The 25,061-nt window shown below is 43.5% G+C and overlaps 1 protein-coding gene across 1 annotated transcript; it reads right to left on the bottom strand.

The window, feature by feature from the left end:
* Positions 1 to 1,132: 1,132 nt before the first annotated feature.
* On the bottom strand, positions 1,133 to 23,951 carry ACAA2 (acetyl-CoA acyltransferase 2). The gene is made up of 10 exons (XM_026714953.2): positions 23,881 to 23,951; positions 17,050 to 17,216; positions 14,499 to 14,627; positions 13,560 to 13,676; positions 12,534 to 12,681; positions 10,802 to 10,977; positions 7,805 to 7,934; positions 6,245 to 6,315; positions 4,021 to 4,175; positions 1,133 to 1,755 (listed from the first exon to the last, which is right to left on the bottom strand). Exons 1-10 carry the CDS (start codon positions 23,894 to 23,896, stop codon positions 1,671 to 1,673), a joined length of 1,194 nt encoding a protein of 397 aa, XP_026570738.1. The 5' UTR covers positions 23,897 to 23,951; the 3' UTR covers positions 1,133 to 1,670.
* Positions 23,952 to 25,061: the final 1,110 nt, after the last annotated feature.

Here is a 25,061-nt window from a genome sequence, read left to right as displayed (position 1 = left end):
TACTGCAGGCTGCTTCTGCCGTCTGCCTGCAATTTGGCAGTTCAGATTTCACCAGGTTCAAGGTTGACTCAGCCTTCCATCCTTCGGGGTAGGTAAAATGAGGACCCAGATTGTTGGGGGCAAGAGGCTGATTCTCTCTCTCTCGTTCTTTCTTTCATTGCGGAAGCAATGTAATGGCCCAATAATTGGGTCTTTCCAGTTTTGATCAAGGTGGGGTCCCTGGTCCCTGATCACCCACTTTTCTGCAAAAGAGAAGGCTCACCAAATTCCAAAAGCTTCTGATTAGAGGCAATCCTTGACTTACAACCGTTTGCTTAGTGACTGTTTGAAATCAAAGTGGCACTGAAAAAAGTAACCTATAACTGTTTTCACTCTCACAACATCTCGCAACATCCATACGGTCACATGATCAGAATTCAGATGCTTGGCAATTGCTTCGTATTTATGATGGTCGCAATGTCCCAAGGTCATGTGATCTCCTTTTGCGACCATCCGACAAGCGGAATCAATGGGGAAGCCAGATTCACTTAACAATCGTGTGACTCAGTTAACGAACTGCAGCGATTCTCTTAACAACTGTGGCAAGAAAGGTTGTAAGGTGGGGCAAAACTCACTTGAGCCCCCAAACTCACAATTTGGGGCTCAGCTGTGGTTGTAAGTTGAAGACTCCTTCATACACTTCAGAATCATCATGACAACTCATAAAATATTTCTATGGTCTTTTTACAGTTTCCAATGGAAAGGGAGGGGGGAGCAGTGCAGCTGCTTGCAAACTGAAACCGCATTCCACAAATGTTTTCAAAGACAGAAACTAGGTGACTGAAGTTTCTGCCGTGAAAAATTCTAACTGGAGAGCATGATTGATGACTCTTGGCTATGGATGTGTCCCATTGGAGAATATGAATTACAATACACCCAGGGGGTGGGGGAAACCAGGGTCAAGGGTGACATTGAGTGATGTGCCTCAGAGTCGGCTACACCGGCATGTTTATTCCTAATAAATCTTCTTTCAGTTTTGGAAGTTTGGCTAGAGACTCATGATTTAAATGGGGGTAACTGCCAAGGCCCTGACACATCAGAGTGACACTCTTAATGGAGAAAACTTTACAGAAATCCAGACTAAAATCCTCCAAATTCAATATTACTTTACTTTTTTCTTTTTTAGAAGGCACATTTATTTCTGTCAGACTGCATTGCTATGGCTTAGTGGTTCAAGAAAAATCAGATCCAAATGTCTCCTTTATGCCGGTGCTAAACTCCGTCGAATTGCATTAATTGAACGCAAAAAAAAAAAAAAAATTCAGGAAGCCTTAATAGGCTGGGAAGCCACACTGATAAAACATCAAACTCTAGGTTCATTTTGGCTCCAATTGTTGGCTGGTAAACATTTCTCCGATGATGTTTTTATTAGAAAAATGCAAACGGAATTCAGCGGGAGGTAATGGATCGATAAAAATTAGGGACAAATCCATACCATCGGTTGAAGGTTAGCCTGTAACTTTCTCTAAAAAACAGATTTTAGCAGAGTGCTTCATTTTCGACTAGATTACTAGCAGTCTGGGCACAAAAGGACAATTGTAACTCTCCCCTTCTCCCTCGTTTCTTCAGTTGGTTGTGTAACAGTTAGCAGAGAATTCAGGGTTAAATCCTGGCAGCCTCCAGCTTCTCCCTCAGGCAATATTCTGAATGATGACAGCTATGCCTTGGCCACCTCCGATGCAAGCAGAACCCACGGCGTATTTACCTTTACGGCGCCTACAACAAACCAAGAGAATAGCAGTTACAAACAAGATTCAAAAAGAGACTGGACTGCCATCTGTCAGAAATGTTGTCGGGCAGTGGTATCTAACCTTTTTTAGGCTCCTGTGCCAAAAATTATGCGTGCGCTTGCGTGCCAGCACCCAGAAGGCAATGCACACACCCCCTGCCCCCTACGCATGCGCGTACAATCCACCCACCTCCTGCCGCCCCCTTACCAGCACTGTGCCTCACAGCTGATTTTTGGCCGGTTTAAGGTCTTTTTTGGCCTCCCAAAAGCTTGAGGAAGGCTTCTGCAAGCTTTGCAGGCCGAAAACTGGCCCCGTTTTGTCACTTCCTGTTTTTCTGAAAACACTGGAAGTGACAAAATGGGGCTAGTTTTCAACCTGCAAAGCTTGTAGAAGCCTGCAGAAGCATTCCTCAAGCCTTTGGGAGGCCGAAAAAGCCTCAAACCAGCCAAAAATCAGCTGTGAGGTAAGCATATGCGCAGTGAGATTGAGTTTGCCTGCAGCTCGCCTGCCAGCACAAATGGCTGTGTGCCACCTGTGGCACACGTGCCATAGGTTTACCATCACGGGTATAGAGTCTCCCGCTTGGAAGGGGGGGTTGGGATAGATGACCTACTAGATCCCTTCCAACTCTGTTAATCTGTAATCTTCAAATCCCACACTAGGTTTACCCCATAATTGATTCTACATTCCAAATCAGCTGGAACATTTTTTTAAAAAAATTTACCCACCACTTTGGAATCTAGAGGACTCCAAAGTGATGAAGAAAACGCACGTTATAGGATGGCAATACTTCAACAGGGCTGGGAAAACTGCTTCAAAGACCTAAAAGTGGTATGAATCTGTTGAGTCAGGTTTAGAGAATAGCTGGCTTTGCCTCAAACCGAATTAAAGGTTGCTTGTTTCTAATGACAGACATGGGAGCATCACAAGGGGCTGTGGCCTTTTAAAACACTTTTTAATAGACTGGGGTGGAATTTTCAGGCAAAATGGAGAATATTTACCCATTTTCAGAAAGTTAAAGAGATACTAGATGCTAAAGAGCCTAACTGTTTTTAGAGCAAGGTTACATTTGCAGACAGAATTCCTGCAAGGGGTTTTGTGATGATTAAGGAAAAAAAATCAGTGGTTTTTTTCCCCCTATTGTTTGACAGACAATGCATAAAAAAACCATGCGGCAAATGTCTTCCTTGGTTAGAATTATAAGAGACTGCAAAATATAGGCACATACATTTTGGAAGCAAGCACCCTAAAACTCAATTTTCAAAACAAAATTGCCTACAAATTCTTTATTTTGGGGGAATAATCAGATGAAGGGTTTCAGTCATTGAACAATTTGTATATTCAACCTGCCATCACCATAGTCAAGTGATGGTACTTGTAGATAGGACGTAATAGAAGAACAGAGTTCGAAGGGACCGCAAAGGTCTTCTAGTCCAGCCCCTTGCTCGAGCAGGAGACCTTATGACATTTCATACTAACGGTCGTTCAATCTCTTCTTAAAAACCTTCAGTGATGGAGCACGTATAACTTCTGAAGGCAAGCCATTCCACTCATTGATTATTTTAATATCTGGAAATTCCTTAGTTCTAGGTTGCTTCTCTCCTTGATTAGTTTCCATCCATGGCCTTTTGTCCTGCTTTAAGGTGCTCTGGAGAATATATTGACTTTCTCTTCTTTGTGGCAGCCCCTTAGATACTGGAAGACTGCTATTATATATCACCTTAGTCCTTCTTCTCACTACAGCAGACATACCCAATTCCTGCAACCGTTCTTTGTATGTTTTAGCTTCCAGTAATCATCTTTTTTGCTCTTCTCTGCACTTTTTCTAGAATCCCAACATTTTTTTTTAAATCGTGGCAACCAAAACTGGATGCAGTATTCCAAGTGTGGTTTTACCAAGGTAGTACAAAGGTCCTACTAACATTTCACATGATCTCGATTCTATCGACATGCTTCAAACTTCTGCAGGAGGAATACAAAGGGATCAGCCATCAGAGGGTCCAATCCTGACTAGCTTACAGGCCTCCAGGATCTCAGCCGCAGCCCTTTTTATCTATATTTTCCCTTCCTCTTACTTTTCGCTAAGCTGCCAGGGAGTCCACTTGATATCTTTTGCAAAAAAAAATAATGGACATAATCTGTTTTCTACAGCAAATCCACAGTGACTCAGTTACGCGCTCTCTGAATATTATTTTCCAGAATATTAAGAAGAAACAAAAGAAAAAATAGTTTTCTTTGTGTATTTATCCACCTTAATTCGTGAACCAGATGACTCGTGATCCTGGAACCCGAAGCTCCCAGAGGGTGACCCAAAGCGATGGCTCCTCCATTGACGTTGGTCTTCTCGGGGTCCAGACCCAAAACTTTCTCCACAGACAAGTACTGTGGTGCAAATGCTTCATTTACCTGGAAACACATCAGACAGGCACGTTGGAAATATCTCAAATTGGGCTGCTATGATTTGCTGATTAGAATTATCCTCAACACTGGTTCTCGTATTTGAACAAAACAATGTGGAATGCAGCTTTATTTGGGGACAGGAGAGAGCAGAGATCAAAATCATGTTAAAAAAAACCCCAATCCACCAGGATCATATACTGGGTAGAACTCACTGGAACATTTACCCAGTAATTGTTTCCAAGAATGGTCAAATAGCTGTCCTGTCTATAGCTGTCCTGTCTATGTTTAAAGGTACAATGCAGAGGTGGTATTCAGCAGGTTCTGACCAGTTCTGGAGAACCGGTAGCGGAAATTTTGAGTAGTTCAGAGACCCGGCAAATACCACCTCTGACTGGCCCCGCCCCTATCTAATCTCTGCCTCCTGAGTCCCAGCTGATTGGCTGGGTCTTCTTTGGTTGCCCTGCACAGGAGAACGGAGCTGGAAAGCAGGTTAGTGGGATGGGGAGGGGAGGGGGATTTTACAGTATCCTTCCCCTGCCACACCCACCAAGCCACACCACGCCCACCAAGCCATACCATGCCCACAGAACCAGTAGTAAAAATTTTTGAAAACCACCACTGGAACAGTACCATTGAAAAATGGACTCAACAATCAGTCCTTGCACTTAATGGCTGTCATAGCACCCCTGTTGTCATATGGTCAAAATTTGAATGTTTGGAAACCAGCATGGGTTTATGATAGTTGTCGCATGTTGGGGGGGTCATGTGATCACCTTCTGCAGCCTTCTATGCTGGCTTCCAACAGGCAAAGTCAATGGGGAAACCTTGATTCGCTTAACCACTGTGTGATTCACATAAGAACTGCAGTGATTTGCTTAATGACCATGGCAATAAACGTCCCAAAATCAGAGGCAACTCACTTAACAACCACCTCGGTTAGCAGTGGAAATTCTGGTCATTTAATTGTGGTTGTAAGTCAAAGAGGACTTATAACTTCAATATTATATTTAAAATTTTTAATTTCCTGGTAAGATCACGTGGGGTAAAGAAGACCTCCGTTTAACTTTGCATGACACTACAGAAACTGGACTGCACACCTTATTTTTTCTGAACTGTAGACATTATTATTTCTATGCAATTTTTACGCATAACCCTCAGACTCTGTCTCAGTACTACAGAGAAGGCAAAGAAATGCAGAATGTCTATGGAGATACTTGGTCGGCCAGGTCTTAGTTGTCTCAAAAGGTGCTTTTCCAGACAGTCCAGTTGTCTTTAAAAAAAAACAAGCAAACACCTCTGAGACAGAGAAATGCAGTTGTACCAGCCAGGAAAGCTAACTATTAATCGCTGATCATCTCAAGGATCCACGCAAGGAAGACAAATTTCATACCTTGCAGGACAGGGGTCTACAACCCGTGGAGCCGCGGTCCACTACTGGGCTGGGAGCTGTTCAAAACTGGGCTGCGGAAACAGCAGGCAAGTGTGTGCATGTGTGTGCAAATCCCCACTTGCACAAGTAGTGGGTGAGCTCATGTGGGCGTGCTCCATTTGCACGAGCGGAGGGATGTCCCCCGCTCGCACAAATGGAGCTGTGCATGCGTGCTTGCCTGCCACTTGCATGGAACCAACCCCTCTCCCCCCCCTTGGCTGATCCGCAAAACTGGGAAGGTTGGGACCCCTGCTGTAGGACATGTCGGCCACCCTGGAGAAACTCCGACTCCAACGTTTATGTGGAAAAACTTAGCCCTGAAATTTAAAAGCTGTTTTCCAAATGACAGCCCACATGAACTAATGGGAGGTATTCTTGACACGTATTGAGAGAGGCCATTCAGAATTCTTTCCACATTGGATAATTATGGCTAGTCCTTAATTTACAAGTGATCACTTAATGGCCACTTGAAGTTATGACTGACTCATGCCCAAAAGTTACTTACAACCCAATTTTGAAAGTTATGGCGACTATAACATCCTTGCAGTCCTTTGTCCTTATGATCAACCACAGCACCCACTCACCAATTTCTCCCCAGTTAATAACCCAGATATTTTCAAGACTGCATTTCGCTGATGGACATTACCTCAACCAAATCCATGTCTTTCAAAGAAAGGCCAGCTTTCTTGAGGGCTTCAGTAATAGCAGGCACAGGACCTATGTCAGAAACATACATGTGTAAGCGAAAAATGGAGGGTGGCTCATTCCTTAACAGAGTAACAGAATTGGAAGGGACCTTGGAGGTCTTCTAGTCCAACCCCCTGCTCAGGCAGGAGACCATTCTCTAGCCTCCAGGCTGGACCTCGAAAAGCTGCCAAGAAAGCATAGCTTTCCGTGTGACCCTAGGAGAGTAGTATTAGATTTATATGCCTAATTTCATTAAATATCAAATGGGAGGAGCTTACAGAATTAAGTTAGCAACACAAAGAAAAGCAATATAACTGAAAGCAGAGGATTATTTGAAGAATCTGATAGTTAGCAGGAGTTAATTTTCTTTTGTGCAAAACAAAAAGATAAAAACCCAGTTGGAATATTTTTTATTTCCTTCAGGAATTCTACTTCTGACTTAAGACGTCCCTGTCTGGTTGCTAAACCATTCAGGGGCAGATACTACCTGAGCTCTTTCGCCATAAGAAGGAAAAAAACCCTGAGAGCGCAGAATTTTGCATTTTGCCCAGCTGATATACTTCCTAAGACCTTTTCCACACTGGTTATTTGCTGATCAACTGGTAACAAAGGAGATGTCCAAATTATCTGGACGTCTTACATATATACATTTTTGTTTTATTTTTTAACATATAAATTTCCATTTTTAGTTAAACAGTATGTTGTCTGGGTTTAAACATTTTAAGGAAATAATAAGTATTTACAACAATATTCATTACATTGGTATAAGTTCTATAATAATGATAATAATAATATAATAATAATAATAGCTTGTCCATTTTAACAAATCTCCCTTGTGTCCTTTTCTTATATCCACATGTTTCTAACTTCTGTTTTTATTAGTTTGCCATTGATAAATAAGTTCCAAGTCAAAAAGTATTCAGGTTCTTCCTTTTCCTTAATTGTAAGTGTTGTCTATCCATTTCTGCACATTCTAATATTTTGTTAGCCACATTTTCATCTGTAGGGATCTCTTCACTCTTCCATTGTTGCGCAAATACAATTCTAGCTGCAGTTAATACATGTAAGATCAAATATGTATTCCCCTTGTTATATTTATCCGGTAAAATGCCCAGCAAACATATTTCTGGTTTTAAATCTATAACAACCTACTATTTTATTAAACTTTTTTTCTGACTTAATATTTTGTTTACTTATTTGAATGAAATTGTAAACAAAGGTAAAAAATAATAATATCAAAGGGCATCTGGCTATATCCACTTCCACATAACCCAGACCAACAGAAGAAAATATCTCTCGCTCAGAGTTGAACTGAGGAGGCCTTAGTGCTGGCTGAGCTTTGTTGTTTGCTTGCAAACATCTGTAAGCAAACAACCATGTTCAGACAGCCCCAAGGACTCCACAAAGCTAGACCAGTTTTCATGCTGCGGTCTGCAACTGGGGAATTACAAGATCTTTTATGCATGGGACGGGAAAAACTTCGACTGATCAGAAGAAGATTATCTCTGTTGTCACTTACCAATGCCCATGATGTTAGGGTCACATCCAGTTACATGATAACTGACAATTCTAGCCAAGGGAGTGAGGTTGTGCTTTTTTAGGGCATCTTCACTTGCTAGGATCACAGCTCCTGCCCCATCGCTCACACCCTACAACAGAAGAACACCAGGCATCAAGGCTGGGGAAAATAAAAACTGAAGAACATACCAGTGGAGTCACATTGAGGCTGAAATGGTAAGATGATGTTGTCAGACAGTTAAACATTTTCCAGTGTGGCACTTTTTTAGTGTGCCTGGATGTTGCTGTAGTGACCGGGAATTTTGGAAACTCCAGTTCCCGATGCCTTAGGAAGGGCAGAGGTTGGGGAAAAGTGGATGAGGTTACAGCACTATATCATAAAATTAAAAATAAAATAAATCCATCAAGTCTTGGGCTGCAGTGTATTGATTAAAATCCTGATATAAGTCAAACGTGAAAGTTTCAGTAAGAGGCTATTTGTAGCTGAGGGTTGAGCTGTCGGTGCTCTCTGAGTTGGGTTGTTTTCCTGCAGACATTTCATTATCCAACTAAGAAACCACATCCTAAAATGAAGGTTTATTTTATTTAGGCATTTCTAGACAGTTCTTCAGCCAAGAAGGTTCCGGTATCTGATGCACACCAAGCCACTTTCTGTATATAGAAAAAAGAATTCTTCTTCAATAGGAAAACATGACTGATCCAAAATTTAAAGAATGGGCCGACCTGATTACTGCTTTTGATGCATGGCATTGGAAAGGTCTAGACCAAGGGTGTCAAACTGGATTTCTTTGAGGGCTGGATCAGCATTGTAGCTCTCCTCTGTGGGCTGGCGGTGGGAATGGGGGGGGGGAGGCAGTGGGGATGGGACAGAAGCCTCCTGCAGCACCTTGCCAGTCAAAATGGGGTGCAGGGGGGGTGTCCGGGTGCAGCCCCCCCCCCCCGGTGCCTCATTTTCGCCTTCCATGGCCTCCTGCAGCACTCTGCCGGCCAAAAACGGGCTAGAGGCACTGTTGGCTGGTCCTTGATATTTCCAGGCTGGCCCCGCGGGCCGGATTTAAGCCCCATGTAGGCCAGATCCAGCCCACAGACCTTCAGTTTGACACCCCTGATCTAGACAAAGAAGATTTTGGGGGTAGAATTTGGATATTTTTTGAATGTGGACAAGGTGTCGATATTGGACTACCAACAAAATACAGGCACTCAGTGCGGTTCTGCTTCAATGCGCCAACAATGGATTAAAAACACTAGTACACTTCCTCCTAGTATTTTAATTTTTTCTCCTGTAGAAATTTAGGGCTGCAGTCCTTCTCTTCACCTTCTGTTCCTCTCTGCTATTCTTAATGCAGGGTCTCACGAATGGCATTACCGGCAGTCCTTTACTTATGACTGATCGCTTAGTGACTGTTCAAAATCACAACGGATCTACCTGGGGGGTACTTCAGTCATGGCTTCAAAGTTCTGACAATTGGAGATCCTCCTGCGTTCATATGACTGCACTTTGAGGGCTTGTCAATCTGGCTGTGTTGCAGTGTCTCATGGTCATTTGACCACGTTTTGCAGCCATTTTGCTGAAAACCAGAATTACTGTATTTTTCGGAGTAGAAGACACACTTTTTTCCTCCCTAAAAGAGGGTGAAAATGTAGGTGCGACTTATACACCAAATGTACACCCGCCACCCCCGACCAATTTGGCCTCTGCTTCCCAGCAATTGGCCTCCTTGCAGCAAACAGCCTGTTTCGGTTTCAGCGCAGCCTGATTAGCACCATCAGCTGATTGTCGGTTGATCCGCTTCCCAACCATCACCTGTTTCAGGTGGCAGGGATTGCCATGATCTATTGCCACCTCCGCGTGGCCCATTTTTGGCCTCTGTGTGCCCAGTTTTCCACCCATTCTGAAAATGGGGCACACAGAGGCCGAAAATGGGATGTGTGGAAGTGGCAATAGGCTATGGCAATCCCTGCAGTCCGAAACAGCTGATTATCGGAGGTGATCCAACAGAAAATCAGCTGCTGGTGCTAATCAGGCTGTGCTGGAATTGAACCAGGCTGTTTGCTGCAAGGAGGCAAGTAGCTGGAAGACAGAGGCAGATTTTTTTTCTTTTCTTGTTTTCCTCTCCAAAAGCCAGATGTATCTTATGCTTCGGAGTGTCTTATATTCCGAAAAATACAGTACTTCCAGTTTGGGCCAACCTGGCTCCTAGTGAACCGTGAGTTCGCTTAATGACCATGGCAGAAAAGGTGATAAAATTGGGCCAGTCCATTTTACGACCATCCTGACGTATGACTAAAATGAGCAGGCTCCATTATGATCGTAACGTGAGGATTACCGATGCGAGAGTGGATTCTAGCACCTGCTAAATATCAATGACCTGAGGCTTATAGGAACAGTAGCCTCAACCCAGCTGAAAAGTTCTAATTTGGAGACAGCGAGCCATAATTTCCAAAGGGATGACTTTAAATATCCTTGAGAAATATTACTCTATCTGCAAAAACTATACCTTAGTACCATCACAATGAAAAGCTCTTTTAAGCTGCCTCATACTCCTCCCCTACTTCACCTCTGCATCCAATTGATATTTGTTCCCTGGCTAGTTAATTAAGGCAAAGATGACTCCCTATTTGAAGAGAGAGATGCATTAGGAGCCCTGATGGTGCAGTGTTTAAGTGCAGTATTGAAGGCAAACTCTGCCCACAGCCTGGAGTTGGAATCTGGCTCACTCAAGGTTGACTCATCCTTCGAGTAAAATTAGGACCCAGATTGTTGGGGGTATCGTGCAACCAATGCTCCACATTGTAAACCACCCAGAGACTGCTATAAAGCGCTATGGGGCAGCATGTAAGCCCAAGTGTTATTGCTAAATGCTATTACAAAGAGCTTAGCCACTGGACTGCAGCTCCAGGGAAACTTCCATCTGAACTTCTACAATGATAAATCAAGGGATGAATGGAACACTGCTGAATGCTTTCTTGCAATTCCCAAAGAAGGAAGGAGGCTCACTGAGGCGTTCCCCGCTGTGACGGTGCCATCCTTCTTGAAGACGGTAGGGAGTTTTCCCAGTTGCTCCAACGTGGTTTCTGGCCGCGGGTGTTCATCGCGTTCCATGCTCTGCTTGCTTTTCTTCACTTTCACTTCGACGGGGGCCATCTCAGCCTTAAAATGTCCGGCTTCGTGAGCTACAAATGTGTAAAAAAAAAAAAAGAAATAAAAAGAAAAAGTCAATACCAAAGAAGGTCCTCTATGGTCAGCTCAGGCCAACTTGCTGAGGGACAACTCACCACAGGACAAAGAGTGACACTAATATAGAAGAAATGGTGGATTGGAACTGTTAGGTATAACATAGGTCATCTAACGTAGTTTGGGTAAAATAATATATATAAGCTATGATTGTTAGTTTAAGTGTGTGTCACTTTAACACTGTAAAGCATGTAATTTTGGGTGTGGTGTGAAACCACCATAAGAGGGAGCAAGAAAACTTGATTGTTTGCTGACGATTCCCTGGCAATTACTGACAATTTACTACATTGCATGGTTTGTTAGCTGCGTCTTTCCCCTACTGAAGAGTTGCTGATAAGAAGAGAGGAGTTTTCGAGTTATTCATATCTCTCTATTGGGAGGAGATATATCACCGGACTGATATTTGTAAGTGTACTGACCTCTCTTTTTCGACACTGGAATTTGCAACTGAATAATCCCTGGACGGACTGAACTAAGTAAATGATATATGGACTGTTTTGACTATGCTTTAACTCTTGCTGGAATAAAACTATTTAACTAGCACAGTGTATCTGTTTTACTGAGTGTAAGCTACAAAAACACTTATCTCACATATTTTGCCTGCCTGCCCTGCAGATCTTGCTAGGGTATATCCCTAACAGGAACCATGAAAGAAAGGACGTAAAAGGAGGGATAAACTGAAATGCGAATGACCAAAACTAAAAGTGATTTTTAAACTTATTTTAAATATTTAAATTGAATTGTTGGACTGCCTGACAAGAAGTTGTCCCGGGGTGAGTTGGCTGCACCAAGTTGTCCCATTCTATCACTTTGCTGGTGGTCATCCTCTTCTTCTCTTTCCTTCTACCTTCCCAACATTAGAGTCTTCTCCAGAGAGGTAGGTCTTCAGATAATGCATCCAATGTAGGAAAATTTGAGCCTCATCATTGGTACATCGAGTAAGAATTCAAATGTCCATTCAAATGTCTTCTTCTCCACAGGATTTCTCTTCAGGAAACTTTAGCAGCTAGAAATCCAATTCAGTCCAATCAATGAGTATGAGACAAAATGTTTTAGGTTTCCCATGTCCTGTCTGTATCAAATCTAAAACTAATAATACATTGCTGTTGGTTAAAAGGTATTCCCTCAACATACAGAAGCCAAGGAAAAACATTTCTGCTCCCTAGTCTGATGTGATTGCTTATTATGCTTATTATTGCTTATTTGATTGCTCACTATGACTATTATTAAGTGTTGTACCTCATGATTCTTGACTATCGCTGAATGTATCTTTTCTTTTATGTACACTGAGAGTATTTGCACCAAGACAAATTCCTTGTGTATCCAATCACACTTGGCCAATAAAAGAATTCTGTTCTAACCCCATCAACATAATGCTCAACTTGAGTTTTAAGAAACACAACCCAGATATCAACTCATCTGCTGCTGTGTGAATTGAGTCTCCACTGGAAGAAGATCGGTGTTCTTATATATTATTAAAATGTTGTTTACTAACCAGCTTTCCACCTCTGTTGTGTCCTGAAGGCGTAGCGGTCACACTCTTCCCTGGTAATGTTGTATTTTGCAGCGAGATTTTCAGCTGTGACACCCATAGGAGTCTGGATATGCGAATCGGTTAGACCTGACCACAATACGTCTTCCAGCTGGCGGGAAAGAAGGAACAGAACCATGTTATAGGTCAGCTTCTCAACCTGGGCCACTTTAAGATGGGTTAACTTCAACTCCCAGAATTCCACAGCCATAGATGTCTACTGTATGACACAACATATAAACATTTTGCTTTAGGAATTATACACATCACTTTGAAAAAAAGTAACGACAGCAGCTGATAAGACACGATCTTTTTGTGGAATTGGGTTTGCCGTCTTCAGGGTTTATCGGTTTGTTTGTTTTTACTTCTCAAGTTTAACCTACAGGTCCAGACCTCCTGGAGGGCTCCCATCCAAATACAAACCTGGGATGACCTTGCTTAGCTTCTGAGCCCAGCCAAATACTGCTACAAGGCCATGAAAGTAAACCAAAATAGTCTGGATACAAATGATGTACATGAGTTCATACAATTCCTTATGCTGTAAATACAGTATCATCTAACAAAGGGGTGTCAAACTCAAGGACCATGGGCTGAATCTGGTCCTTGGGTGTTTCGATCTTGCCCTCAGGGAAGGACTGGCCCATGGTGCCTCTGCCAGCAAAAATGGAATTTGGGAGGGCTGCGTACGCCCCCGAACTCCGTTTTCGCTGGCAGAGGCCTGCAAGAGGCTGTCGCAGCCGAAAACGGATGTCGAGTTGACCATGCCCCCCCAGCCATGCCCACCCCCCCGGCCCCCCGAGGTGAAACACAACCTTGATGCGGCCCTCAATGAAATTGAGTTTGACACCCCTGATCTAATGGGACAGACTAATTTTCTTTGGTGTATTTTTATGTGATCCAGGGCATGACTCAGGGTTCCTTCAGGAGAAATGTCCCGCTTTCAGACCAAAAAAAAAAGCAAACACAACATGATTGGTGCAAAGCACTAACCTGGAGATCAACTCCTAGTTTTGTTCCAAAACGGATATTTCGAACAGCAAAAGGCGTCTGGCTCATGCTTTCTGTTCCACCACAGAGTACCACTTCAGAATCATTAAGGCTAATTTCCTGATTTGTGTGGTGAGGAAAGAAAAGCCTATTAGATGTGCAATATAGATACGAAACTCACAACTATTCTAAGCCATCAGATCGCTTCACTTTTCTTTTTTACTTTTGAAAGAATAGAGCTGCGAGGGTGAACCTATGGCCCGCTTGCCACAGAGAGCACACAGAGCCATTTGTCAGGCACGCGAGCCCTAGCCAAACTTGCCTGCCCTGTGCATGCGCGCACCTCCCAGCTGATTTTTGGCCTGTTTGAGGCCATTTTCGCCCACCTGGAGGCTCGAGACAAGCCTCTGCAGCTTCGGGAGGCTGAAAAACAGGCCTTTGGAAATATAGGAAGTGCCCATTTTCAGCCTTTGGCGGGCCTCTGGAACCCAAAGAAAGCCATTTTTGCCCTCCTGGAGGCTCAAAAGAAGTCTCTGCAGCCTTGGGAGGCCTGAAAACGGGCCCATTTCGACACTTCCACTATTTCTGGAAAGCCCATTTCTTGGCTTTCCTCGAGGTGAGCAAAAACAGCCCCAAACGGGCTGAAAATCAGCTGGGAGGCGCACACGGTGCATGTAAAGGGCAGGGAAGGGGTGTTGCGCGTGCATGCACAGGGGGGCAGGGCGCATTGCGTTGTTGGTACCGGCACACTCGTGTGCTTTCGGCAGACCACAACAAAAAGGTTCGCCATCACTGAAGCGTTTAAAACATTTTTTTAAAAAAAATATGTAAATGAAAAGCAGGTGAACCATTACAAATCTCTGCATGACATGATAGACGTGACCTGCAACAGAAAATCGGTTGACCAAGAATGTGGTCAAAATAAATAACTGGAATTAGTACCTGGCATCCATTAACAATAGACTGGAAGCCTGATCCACACAATCTATTGATGGTCAAGGCAGGGGTTGAGATTGGCACTCCAACACGTAAGCCAACATGTCGCGCGAGGTAAGCAGCATCTCTAGAACTCTGCAAGAAAAATATATATATATATAAGAAAATTCATCTGGCAAATTCGGCTTAAAAACTAAGTTGCGTGACTGAAGATGACTTTCCTATCTATTTGTAGAAGTGAATACATGCCAATCATGCTCATATGAACACTGCAACCTCAAGGACTGATCATTAAACTCCTCATTCAGCACAGTCATTTCAAACAGTTGCTGAACATAGTCGCTTAAACGAGGAATCTTGTATACAGGTAGCCCTCGAGTTACCACAACTGAGCCCACATTTTTTATGAAACATTTGTTAAGTGAATTTTGCCCCACTTTACGAACTTCCTTGCCAGAGTTGTTAAATGAATCGCTGCAGTTGTTAAATTAGTTAACATGGTTGTTAAGTGAATCTGGTTTTCTTATTGACTTTGGTTGTAAAAAGGTCGTAAAAGAGGATCACATGATCCCAGGCCACTACAACGGTCATAAATGTGAGTCAGTTCCCAAGATTCTGAATTCTCTTTTTAAAAATATTTTTTTATATAAATATACTGAATAAAGTGTAATTGGCCATGGCACTCCAATTGCCATAAAACAGAATAACATATTGAACTGAATTCTTTATTGAATTTAGTGTCATTGTAGGTATATACACAACGAAATTCACATAACACCCAGAGACCAGACCCAACACGCACACACACGACAATCCCCAAACATCCACCCATCCACCAAAATTCCCTGCCTCCTAAAAACACACAAGCCTCCACACAACAGACCAAGTAATGCTGTCCAACAGCTCACTGATGTGGTCCTTAAGTTCATTGTTAAGTGCAATTATAGCTCTGGGATAAAAACTGTTCAGAATACGTGGGGTCCGAGTTTTAAATGTCCTGTATCTTCTGCCAGAAGGCAACAGTTCAGAAAGATTGTGAGCAGGATGGGAAGAGTCTATGAGAATGTTGTGCAACTTCCGCAAACAGCGAGATGCGAATATGTCGTCCAGGGCTGGTAGCTGGAGCCCAATGATATTCTGGGCAGTTTTAATGATTCTCTTTAATGATTTTTCAGCTACAGAGCTGCTCCCATACCGTGCAAGAATGCCATATGTCAGGACACTCTCAGTGGTGCTGCGGTAGTAGGACAGAAGTAGAAGCTGAGATAGATTTATCTTCCTGAGCGTTCTTTTTTCTCTCCCCCCAACGGTTTTCAAGATGGCGGCGCATGTATATGCAGCGGCTCAACACTTCAGAGGTCGGTATCTTTTAATTAATTTAAAACAGAGTAACATATATGCTATTTTAAACATTGCTAGTGTTGTACAATAGTTTCTGACCCTCCTATTCCAATATGTCAACTCACTTATCATTCTAATACCTACATTCCTCTGTCAATAATACAATGTCTCTTTCCAAGTCCTCCTCACCTGATTCTTTCATCTCCCAACTTCTACCTTGTGTTTCTAACCACTGATAACACCTATTCCATGTTAAATAGTATTCTGCGTCTGCTTTATCTTTTATTTTTAGCGCTAGTCTGTCCATTCAAGCATCTGAATTCCAATCACATGACCATGGGGGATGCTACGATGGCCATATGAAAAATGGTCCTTTTTTCCGTGCTGTTGTAATTTCAGTCACTAAGTCAACCGTTGTAAGTTGAGGACTGCCTGTACCTTTTTTCCCCCTTCTTTCATTGCTATTGTTTATGCAAGACTGTTAATTTACCCTTTATAAAAAAGATGAATGAGTCAGCAGGTGGGTTTTTTTTCCACTTAAATACATTGATCGTTGCCTTGTTAATGAAAAAGTCAAGCAGAAACTCAATTGTGAAGAAGAAGAAGAAAAACACTGCTTGTGGTGCTTGGTGATACAATGATCCCACTGACAATATACTCTACAAAGCTACCAAATTCAGTTAGCCAAATGTTCCAAAAAGGAATTGTTTGTAAGTGAACCTGATGGAACAGGATGTCAGCTTTGAAAGCCATATTAGTAGCAGACACTTCCACACTGTCTCATTCTTGAGCCTGGGAAAATGGGAGGGGAGAATTTCTTGGAGTGTATGTGGTTAGACATGATAGCATTCTTCTTCTAAGTCAAGGTCATGTTATTTCTGCACCTGGATGAGAGGACATCTCAAATTGGGACGGATGGTGATTGGAGCATGTTGATGCAATGAGGGGTGCAGGGGACGGGTTTTGTAGTTTTTACTCATTGCAAGGAAACCTGGAACTTTCAGATTCGAGATTTCCCAAATGTGCCAGTTTATTACTCTAATAAAAAGAACTCTGGAGAGGATGTCTGTCTTGGAGTTATTTGTTGGATTGGAGGTTTTCTGGAACGCCGGAACAGGGGAGGCTCCAATAAATTTCTGATTTCTGTAATGGAGCAACTAAGCAAGAATGGAAACATATTGGTCAGGGAGACTGGCAACTGCCAAGTTGTACCAACCTGCATGACGTTGCCCACAATCACGCTGTCAATGATTTCTGGAGATATTTTGCCAGCAGACAAGGCTGACCGAGCCGCAATCTCTGCAAGATCCGTGGCAGTGAAGTCCTTAAGCAGGCCGCCATAAGCCCCGAATGGAGTCCTCTTGGCAGAAACAATGAATATTCCTAGGAGACAAAACACACACCACAGGGAAATAAGAAAGTGCCTTATATCAAATCTTGCCACTGATTATTTAGATCAGTGTTTCTCCACTTTAACAACTTGAAGATGTGTGTATAAATTTAGAAATAAAAAGTTTAGTGGAATATGAAGTAATAAATGTGTTGTGGTTTGCTGGCCGCCTGTGCAGACGGCAGTGGAATCGGACAGTGGGGAAGAATGGAGACCAGTCCAGGAATCTGGGGAGGACTTGGATCAGGGTCCTGCATCCAATGCAGAGATGGGGCCAGGACCATCTGGGAGTGGGGTGCTGCCTCTGGAGCCTGGCAGCAGCAAGGCAGAGGAACAAGGGGAGCCTGTTCCCAGTGCGTGTGTGCGCAGAGCTGCTAGGTGAGAGCAGCTGAGACAAAAGGGGCGACTCGGGAGTAAGGCTGGGAGGTGATTGCCCCTCCCAAAAGGTATAATGGTCAGGCAAAGGTGCCAAAATCTTTGCAGGAAGCAAAGTCGTTTGTTCTGTTCAGATTAATCCTTGAAGCTCTGTGGACTTTGTACTTCTCTTGGTTTTTTATAGTTCATTTGGCACTTTTGTTGTTGGCAGCAGTTCAAAGGAGAAAAAGGTGGGTGCTTATCTTGAGGGACTGTTTGGGACTCATCATCGGCTGGGAATGGACATAATTCCCAGCGTTGAAATAAAACAAGAGTTGTTTTAACGAAGCATGTGCTTAATTACGGTCTTGGAAAGCCTTGGTCAGAACAAAAAGTTTGTCAGTAGTATCTGGTAGAAGAGATAGGAAAATGGGTTTCTCCCCCCCGCCACCTCTCCCAGGTCAAACACATCCCTGAAGTGGCCTTCAATGAAATTGAGTTTGACACCCCTGATTTAGAGGGTCAAGCTGTGAGCAGTCCAACATTGAATTATACTCAAGGTAAACCGCTCCAAACTCAATTGCAGAAAATATGACTTCAGCAAGAGTGGTCAACGACTGGAACGGCCTACCTGACTCCGCTGTTACAGCCTCAACCCCTCACAGCTTCAGCCTCAAACTGGACCTCACCCCATTCCTAAGAGGTCCTTAAAGGGGGTGTGCATAAGTGCACCAGCATGCCTCCTGTCCCTGACTTACTGTCCCCATTTACCTTTATTTACTCCCTTTGTTCATGTTTATGTTCCTACCTATACTTGTTATCTTGTAGATGTTTGACAAACAAATAAAATAAACATCTCTTATCTTACTATACAGGTAATGCTTGCTTACAACTGGTTGCTTAATGACCATTTGAAGATATGAACTTCCCCAGGGCTACTACTACCCAGATTTGAAGTTCTGATACCCCCTCACACACACACACACACACACACACACACAATTTACGACGGTTTGCAATTTCAGTTTCCAGGAAAAAAAAAATACCCATGGTGTATAACGGATCCACATAATGACTGTGGCTTTAGTTTTATAATCATGACATTTGTTTTATGATTACCGCAAAAATGCTCGTGAAATTGGGAACAGTTACATAGTGACCTGCTTAACAAGCAGCACAACTTAATAAGAGCCGTGGTGGCACAGTGGTTAGAGTCAGGGGGTGGGATGCAACCAGTATAACTACTGGTTTGATGATTTTACGCTGCGCGCATATGTATAACATCGTCAGCTTGCTGCCTGGACAGCTGAGCAGCGCTGTGTGTGGGTGTGCAGCGTTTGAAAAAGCACTTTTTTTCCTGCTTTTTCAACTGCAGCTGCGCAGCGCAAAGCAGCTGAGGTTGAAAACGCAGGAAATAAAGGTCAGGTAAGAGCTCGGGCGGGCCAAAACAGCAGCAAACATAGAACCAGTTCTATGTCTGCTGCTCTTCAGAGCTCCCGGTTCTACAGAGGTAGACAGAACCGGTAGAAACGCACCCTGGTTAGAGTGCAGTGCTGCAGGCTACTTCTGCTGACTGCCGGCTGCCTCCAATTTGGCAGTTCGAATCTCACCAGGCTCAAGGTTGACTCAGCCTTCTATCCTTCCGACGGGGGTAAAATGAGGACCTAGATTGTTGGGGGCAATAGGCCAACTCTAAACGGCTTAGAGATGGTTGTAAAAGCACTGGAAAGCGGTATATAAATCTAACCATCACTGACTGGGGAATTCTGGGAGTTGAAGTCCACTATCTTAAAGTTGTATTGTATGATGTTTGCTGCATAATCTGATACTAGAAATTTCACAGTTCCATTCCTCCAACCTCAGAAGTATAATTAAAGCAGAAGTCTCAGACTGGGTCATGATACTTAATTATATCCCTGCCAGTCCAAATTACCTAATTCTTATTAAGGCTACTACACTCTTCACAATTTCAAGCTACTGGAACTATCCTTTCCTAAATAATGTAGCTCACAAAGCATTTTGACCCACTTTTCTGACGTTATTTTCCCTCAAAAGCCCACAAAACATGTGGCTATTGTGAGGACCAACTGTCTCTACAATTGTGAGTTCTCAACATTGTAAAAAACAGTATATATTATCAAATTTAATTTGGGAGTGTGGTTAAGAAAATATGCACAGGAGATTAGGAGAAAAAAAAATCATTATTCATTCCATTCACAAATACAAATATTTAAGGAGGTAAGATATCGACTAGCTTACATTACAAAAATCATTCCCAATCCTTAATTGGGGAAAATGCCAAAGAGAGGACAGGAAAAAAAATAAGCAAGAGCTGTTTTTCTGATTGGCAGAAAAATAAAGTACTTCAGTTTAAATCTACATACATTTGTAAATAGAATAACAGAGCTGGAAGTGACCAAGCAAAATTGTGAATGTGCCAAAATATGCCATTAGATTCTTTCTTGCTCCTAACATACTTAACCCAGTTGATATGTGTTCATCTCACTTTCAAAACCTAGTTTGCTTCCAAAGGTTACGTGATGCAGCTAATATTTGTTCATAAGTTTAAAGTCTGAGAGTCATAAATATCTAAAGTCTGAGGAGCCCAGCTTTCTGATAAGCTGTGGAAAAGCTTTCATTCACCATGGTAGAACTTAAGAAGGAATTTCTTCCTTCTTAAAGTAGCATTTGATAGTAAGAAAAGCTGACCGGATGAAGCCAAAAATTCTGGCACATTCTGTTTAACACCAATTTCCAGGGAAAAAAAAAAGGAAATCGCAGTCATGTGACTGTGGGATGCTGCAAATATCCCATAGTCCAAAATGTAAATGCGGGAGGCAGTGGCCGAACGCCAGTGTACTGAGCAGGTTCTGACCAGTTCTGGAGAACCGGTAGAAGAAATTTTGAATAGTTCAAGAGAACTGGCAAATACCACCTCTGAGTGGCCCTGCCCGCATCTATTCCCCGCCTCCGGAGTCCCAGCTGATTGGCTGGGTCTTCTTTTGTTGCCCTGCACAGCAGAACAGAGCTGGAAAGCAGGTTAGTGGATGAGGGAAGAGAATGGGATTTTGCAGTAACCTTCCCCTGCCGTGCCCAAGCCACACCACGTCCACCAAGCCATGCCCACAGAACCGGTAGGAAAAAAAATTGAATCCCACCACTGCTGAGCACCCAGAATATGGTCACATGATCATGCATGGCAGTGTAGATGTCAGAACTTCAAATCCAGGTTGAAAGTCTCTTTTTTCAAGTCCTTTATAACTCTGAACTGTTATTAAGCAACTAGTCACAGGACTACCTGTATATCCCTCTCTCAAGGACAGAGAAAGCTAACTATAGTCAGGCTGGCGATGTTCTAATCTCCAAGGTTTGCTAACATCTGCACTTGGTTAATTATGCACTGAATCCTGAGTTTTTTGGATGAATTGCAAACTTATCTTTTAATAAGTCTGCCATGTGACTATGCTAAGGTTAAAGTTCAAGGTGTCTCCAGGTTGAGCTAAGTTTCTAGTGATTCCATGGACAGAACTATGGAGGTTTTTTGGCTCTTCTGCCTCTTCCAGGGTGATTTTCAAACTCTGGTGCCCCAGTATTAATTAACCAGGCCCAACCCTTCACTTCTAAGACTGGGTAAGATTGGGTAGATACTGCTACTTGCTGAGACATGCCAGACAAGATCCCAAAACTCATTCACAGCTAGTTAAGCATTAGGTCTATCTACTTTCTATCTATTAGGTCTATTTGGCCTTCAGTTGCTCAATCAAATTCATTACAAGGAGGCACACAGAAAGACAAGGCTTATTGAGACCTTGCTGGGAAGGTCATAAACACCCCATTACCCTGAAAATACAACCTACACTGAAAGTAAGTCCTAACTTGATTTGTACACGTGCACCCAATATAATCCCTATCCCAAAAATAAGCCCTAATTAAGATCCCACCCACTCCACAGTGCACGGGTAAAAATTAAGGTAGGGTGGGGATGGGGGGTGGGTGGAGCTGCCTTACTACAGACCTTTGGACAGTTGTAGCCAGGCCTCACACACCCCGATACTTGCCTTGCTGGCCCATTTCTTCTGCACCTGGCAAGGCTTTCCTGAAGGCCTTGGTAGCTGTTAATAAAGCTCCAGATTGTTCTGGAGCTGTTATCAGCTACAGAGACCTTCAGGAAAGCTTTGTCAGCCATAGTAGTAGTTCCTGAAGGCCTCTGACAGTGAAAAGGAGGCTGGGGCCGATGCACACAAGTGAGGTTCGTCAGTGGATGACATCCCCTGAAAATAAGACCTGGTGCCTTTTTTGGTGGCAAAATATATACGTAAGATGCGGTCTTAGTTTTGGGGAAACACGGGTAGCAATCACAGGACACATCCCACCCAGAATATTGCAACTGTCCTAAATACATACCAGTTGCCAAGCACCTGCATTTGGAACATGTGATCTTGGGGGTGCCATGAAGGTAGTAAGTACGAGGACCACACATCGTTTTTTTTCCCCCAGTGCCATTGTAACTTCAAATGGCTGTAAGTCAAGGACTACCTGTACTTTAAAAAATAAGCCTTGGTACCATTCTTAGCAACTTCTTTGTGGTTAAATAAGTAACCGAATTACCTTGCTGTCAAATAAATAACACATGAGAAAATGCCCTTCATATGTACACATCTATAGTTTTGAGAATTCAAAGATCTCCCTACACATCCAATGCTGCCAGAATATTTTCCAAAGTACTCTAGAGCTGTATTATGAAATTACTGCACAATACTCATTAAGTGTTGCAATGGGATGTTGGGACAAAGTCCTCCAGCTAGGAGAATCTGTCACCATTCATTATATAGCCCATGGGAAGTTAAGCAACATCTGGAGGACTTTGACTTGCTTTCAAGTATTTCATCAGCAGTTCTGAAACAATCTCTAATTTCTCTGCTTTTAAATAATTCTTTACAATTTCTCTACTTGAAAATGTAACATCTCGCTCCTCACTCTCCCAAATATCCTCAGATACAGACCTGGGAGTCCCATGTATGCCATCAACTGCCAATTTAGCTTTTCCCATTCTAACCACCAAACATGAAGGACTATTCCACAGCTTCATATATTGTGAAGTGGATGCATGAGCTTGAAAAAAAAATGTTTCCATTTGAAATTCTAACAAAAAAAATGTTCATAGAGTTTCTTAAGTAATCAATCTGCTTAAAAATTAGAGCCTCAATCAAGTTTTTGATTTTTGAACTAATAATTATACTCTGTGACTAAAGTGACTAAACATAGACACTAAAATGCCTGATATTTTTAGCTTTGGTATAATATTAATATCCATTTAATATGTGGTATTAAATGGATGGAAACTGATCAAGGAGAGATTCAACCTAGAAATGAGAAATTTCTGACAGTGAGAACAAATCAATCAATGTAACAGCTTGCCTTCAGACGTTGTGGGAGCTTCATCACTGGAAGATTTCAAGTAGAGACTGGACTGCCATCTGTCAGATATGGTATTATGGGGTCTCCTGCTTGGGCAGGGGGTTGGACTAGATGATCTACAAGGTCCCTTCCAATTCTGTTAATATTTTTTGTGATTTTTTTTTAATAAAAAAAAATATCACCAAGTACAAAAGATTTTTGTTTCCAGATTAGAAAAACTATTTCATTCCTTCATTCAACAAAACTGCAACCCTTCCCAAGTGTTTTTAAGAGACCAGCCTCTCCTTACAGCTGGCTTTACTTTTACAGTACTTCAGTGTATTCCCCTAAACTCTGCATTGCAAATCACTACCTCCTCCACCTCGATGAATATAATCCCAAATTAACTTTGCATTCCCCCGGGGTCAACAAAGTTAGCCCGAAGAACTGAAAGAAAACACGAGGGAAACAATGGTTTTATTTCCACGCGCCCTTTGGTGGAGTAAGTCACCTTTTGGAAAGACAAAAACTATATATGGGAGGTAGTAGTAACCAGCTCTCCTGCCTAACTAAGACCTGCCTGGGGATCAACACGTCACTACCCAAGTTTTGCAATTTGTTTTTTCCCACCTTCCCGTCTCGTGGGATAAAATTGGTGTTATGCGTGGGGAGAAATAAAGCGAGAGGAAGGGTCACGGGGCCGGGCAATTGCAAGGCACAAAACGCCTCTTCCGTGCTTGGGGCTGGGTGTCCTTTAAGGGAATTACAGTGCATTCCCAAGCTGCTGGAGTGGGACGTGGGGGAATCTTTGCAAGATCCTGCGCTAAAATCAAGGCCAAAGAGGAAGAGGGGGAGCATTAGGGGAGTCCCCATTATTTTTTGGAGCGGGTGGGGGGGCTGCCTTACCTCTGAGCAAAGCCATGGCTGCAGCGGTGGTAGTTGCTTCCTCGCCAACCGACTTCCCCGCTGGGGTCCTCGGTTCGCGAGGCACAACCCCGCCGCGCCCCTTTCCACCGCTCCGCCCTTCGTCCTCCTCCTCCTCCTCCGCACCGCCTCCTCCTCGCCCGGGGAGTCACTTCCAACGGAGACTATAAGGCAAAGGCATAGAGGTGGACGGACGGATGCAGATAGGGAGGGCATTCTCTCCCGGGTCCCATAATCCCCAGCCGGGGAGGCATGTTTGGATGTGGACCGCGGAACTGATTTTTGACGCCGCCCCTCTGGACCCCCCGCTGGGGGTGTCTGGATGGTGCCGGCTGGGGATGATGGGAGAGGGAGTCCGGCTGGTCTGCAGCCCAGGGCTGCGTTTAAGGGGAGCCGATCGGAGGACGGAGAAGGAAGACAGGTGGCGACGCTCCTCCTCCAGCCTAATCCTGGCTGTGGATTATGGAACCTGGAGTCCGACGGTGGGGAGAGCCGGAGGAGCGCGCCGACGAGGGGACTAATGGCGCCCTTAGGGGAAGCCTCTCTTCGCTTCCTTTTCTGGCTCGCTTGGGGAGCAATTCGCCCCACGGCTACGCAAGGGGGTGGAGCCACGCGCGGGGAAGGGCGGGACTTCCGCCGAGGTGCTTCCTGTAACTGTCCCGTCTCCCCGGCAACGCGGTCTTCCGTGGGCTGAAGGCCTGTGAATCCGAGCGGGCTCGCCAGGCCCCCTAGACCCGATCTACCGGAGCTTTCTTGCTTGCTTTCTTTCTCAGCTGCCGGTGGCCAAGGGAGCCGGGGTGTGTTGGCTTGCAATCCCTCGTTCCCGGCCAGTTTAGCTTGCCGGAGCTGCAGGTTGGGGAAGGCTGGATTAAACGACCTAGATTTGGATGCTATGGAAGATGTGAGACGTGAACGTCGCGCCTGTTTTGCAACTCCAGAAATGGGGTTTTGCCTTTTTTTTTTTTTTTTTTTGTAATTTTACTTTTAAGGTTTTCTATATATTTCCTCCTCTGCATGCATTCATTACAACTTTTAGGCGCTCCTAACCTAATGGATATTTCAGGATTAGCTACAGGTCGAGCACCTAAGTAGTTACTCTGTTCAATTATTTTTCATTTTTCAAAGCAATAACTCAGACATTTCTGTTGGGGAAAATTTGGGAT

Source organism: Pseudonaja textilis, chromosome 2, assembly GCF_049901715.1.
Source record: "Pseudonaja textilis isolate UNSWEBS1 chromosome 2, rPseTex1.2, whole genome shotgun sequence".
NCBI classification, from domain to species: domain Eukaryota; kingdom Metazoa; phylum Chordata; class Lepidosauria; order Squamata; family Elapidae; genus Pseudonaja; species Pseudonaja textilis.
Note: the sequence above shows the minus strand (reverse complement) of the source record. Positions and strands in the feature narration are given on the sequence as shown.

Coding starts and splice junctions, on each gene's coding strand:
- ACAA2 (XM_026714953.2), bottom strand. Junction 12,682..13,559: donor AACTAGGAGTTGATCTCCAG/GTTAGTGCTTTG, acceptor CTTTCCCGCCAG/CTGGAAGACGTATTGTGGTC. Junction 7,935..10,801: donor TCACAGCGGGGAACGCCTCA/GTGAGCCTCCTT, acceptor CTTCTGTTGTAG/GGTGTGAGCGATGGGGCAGG.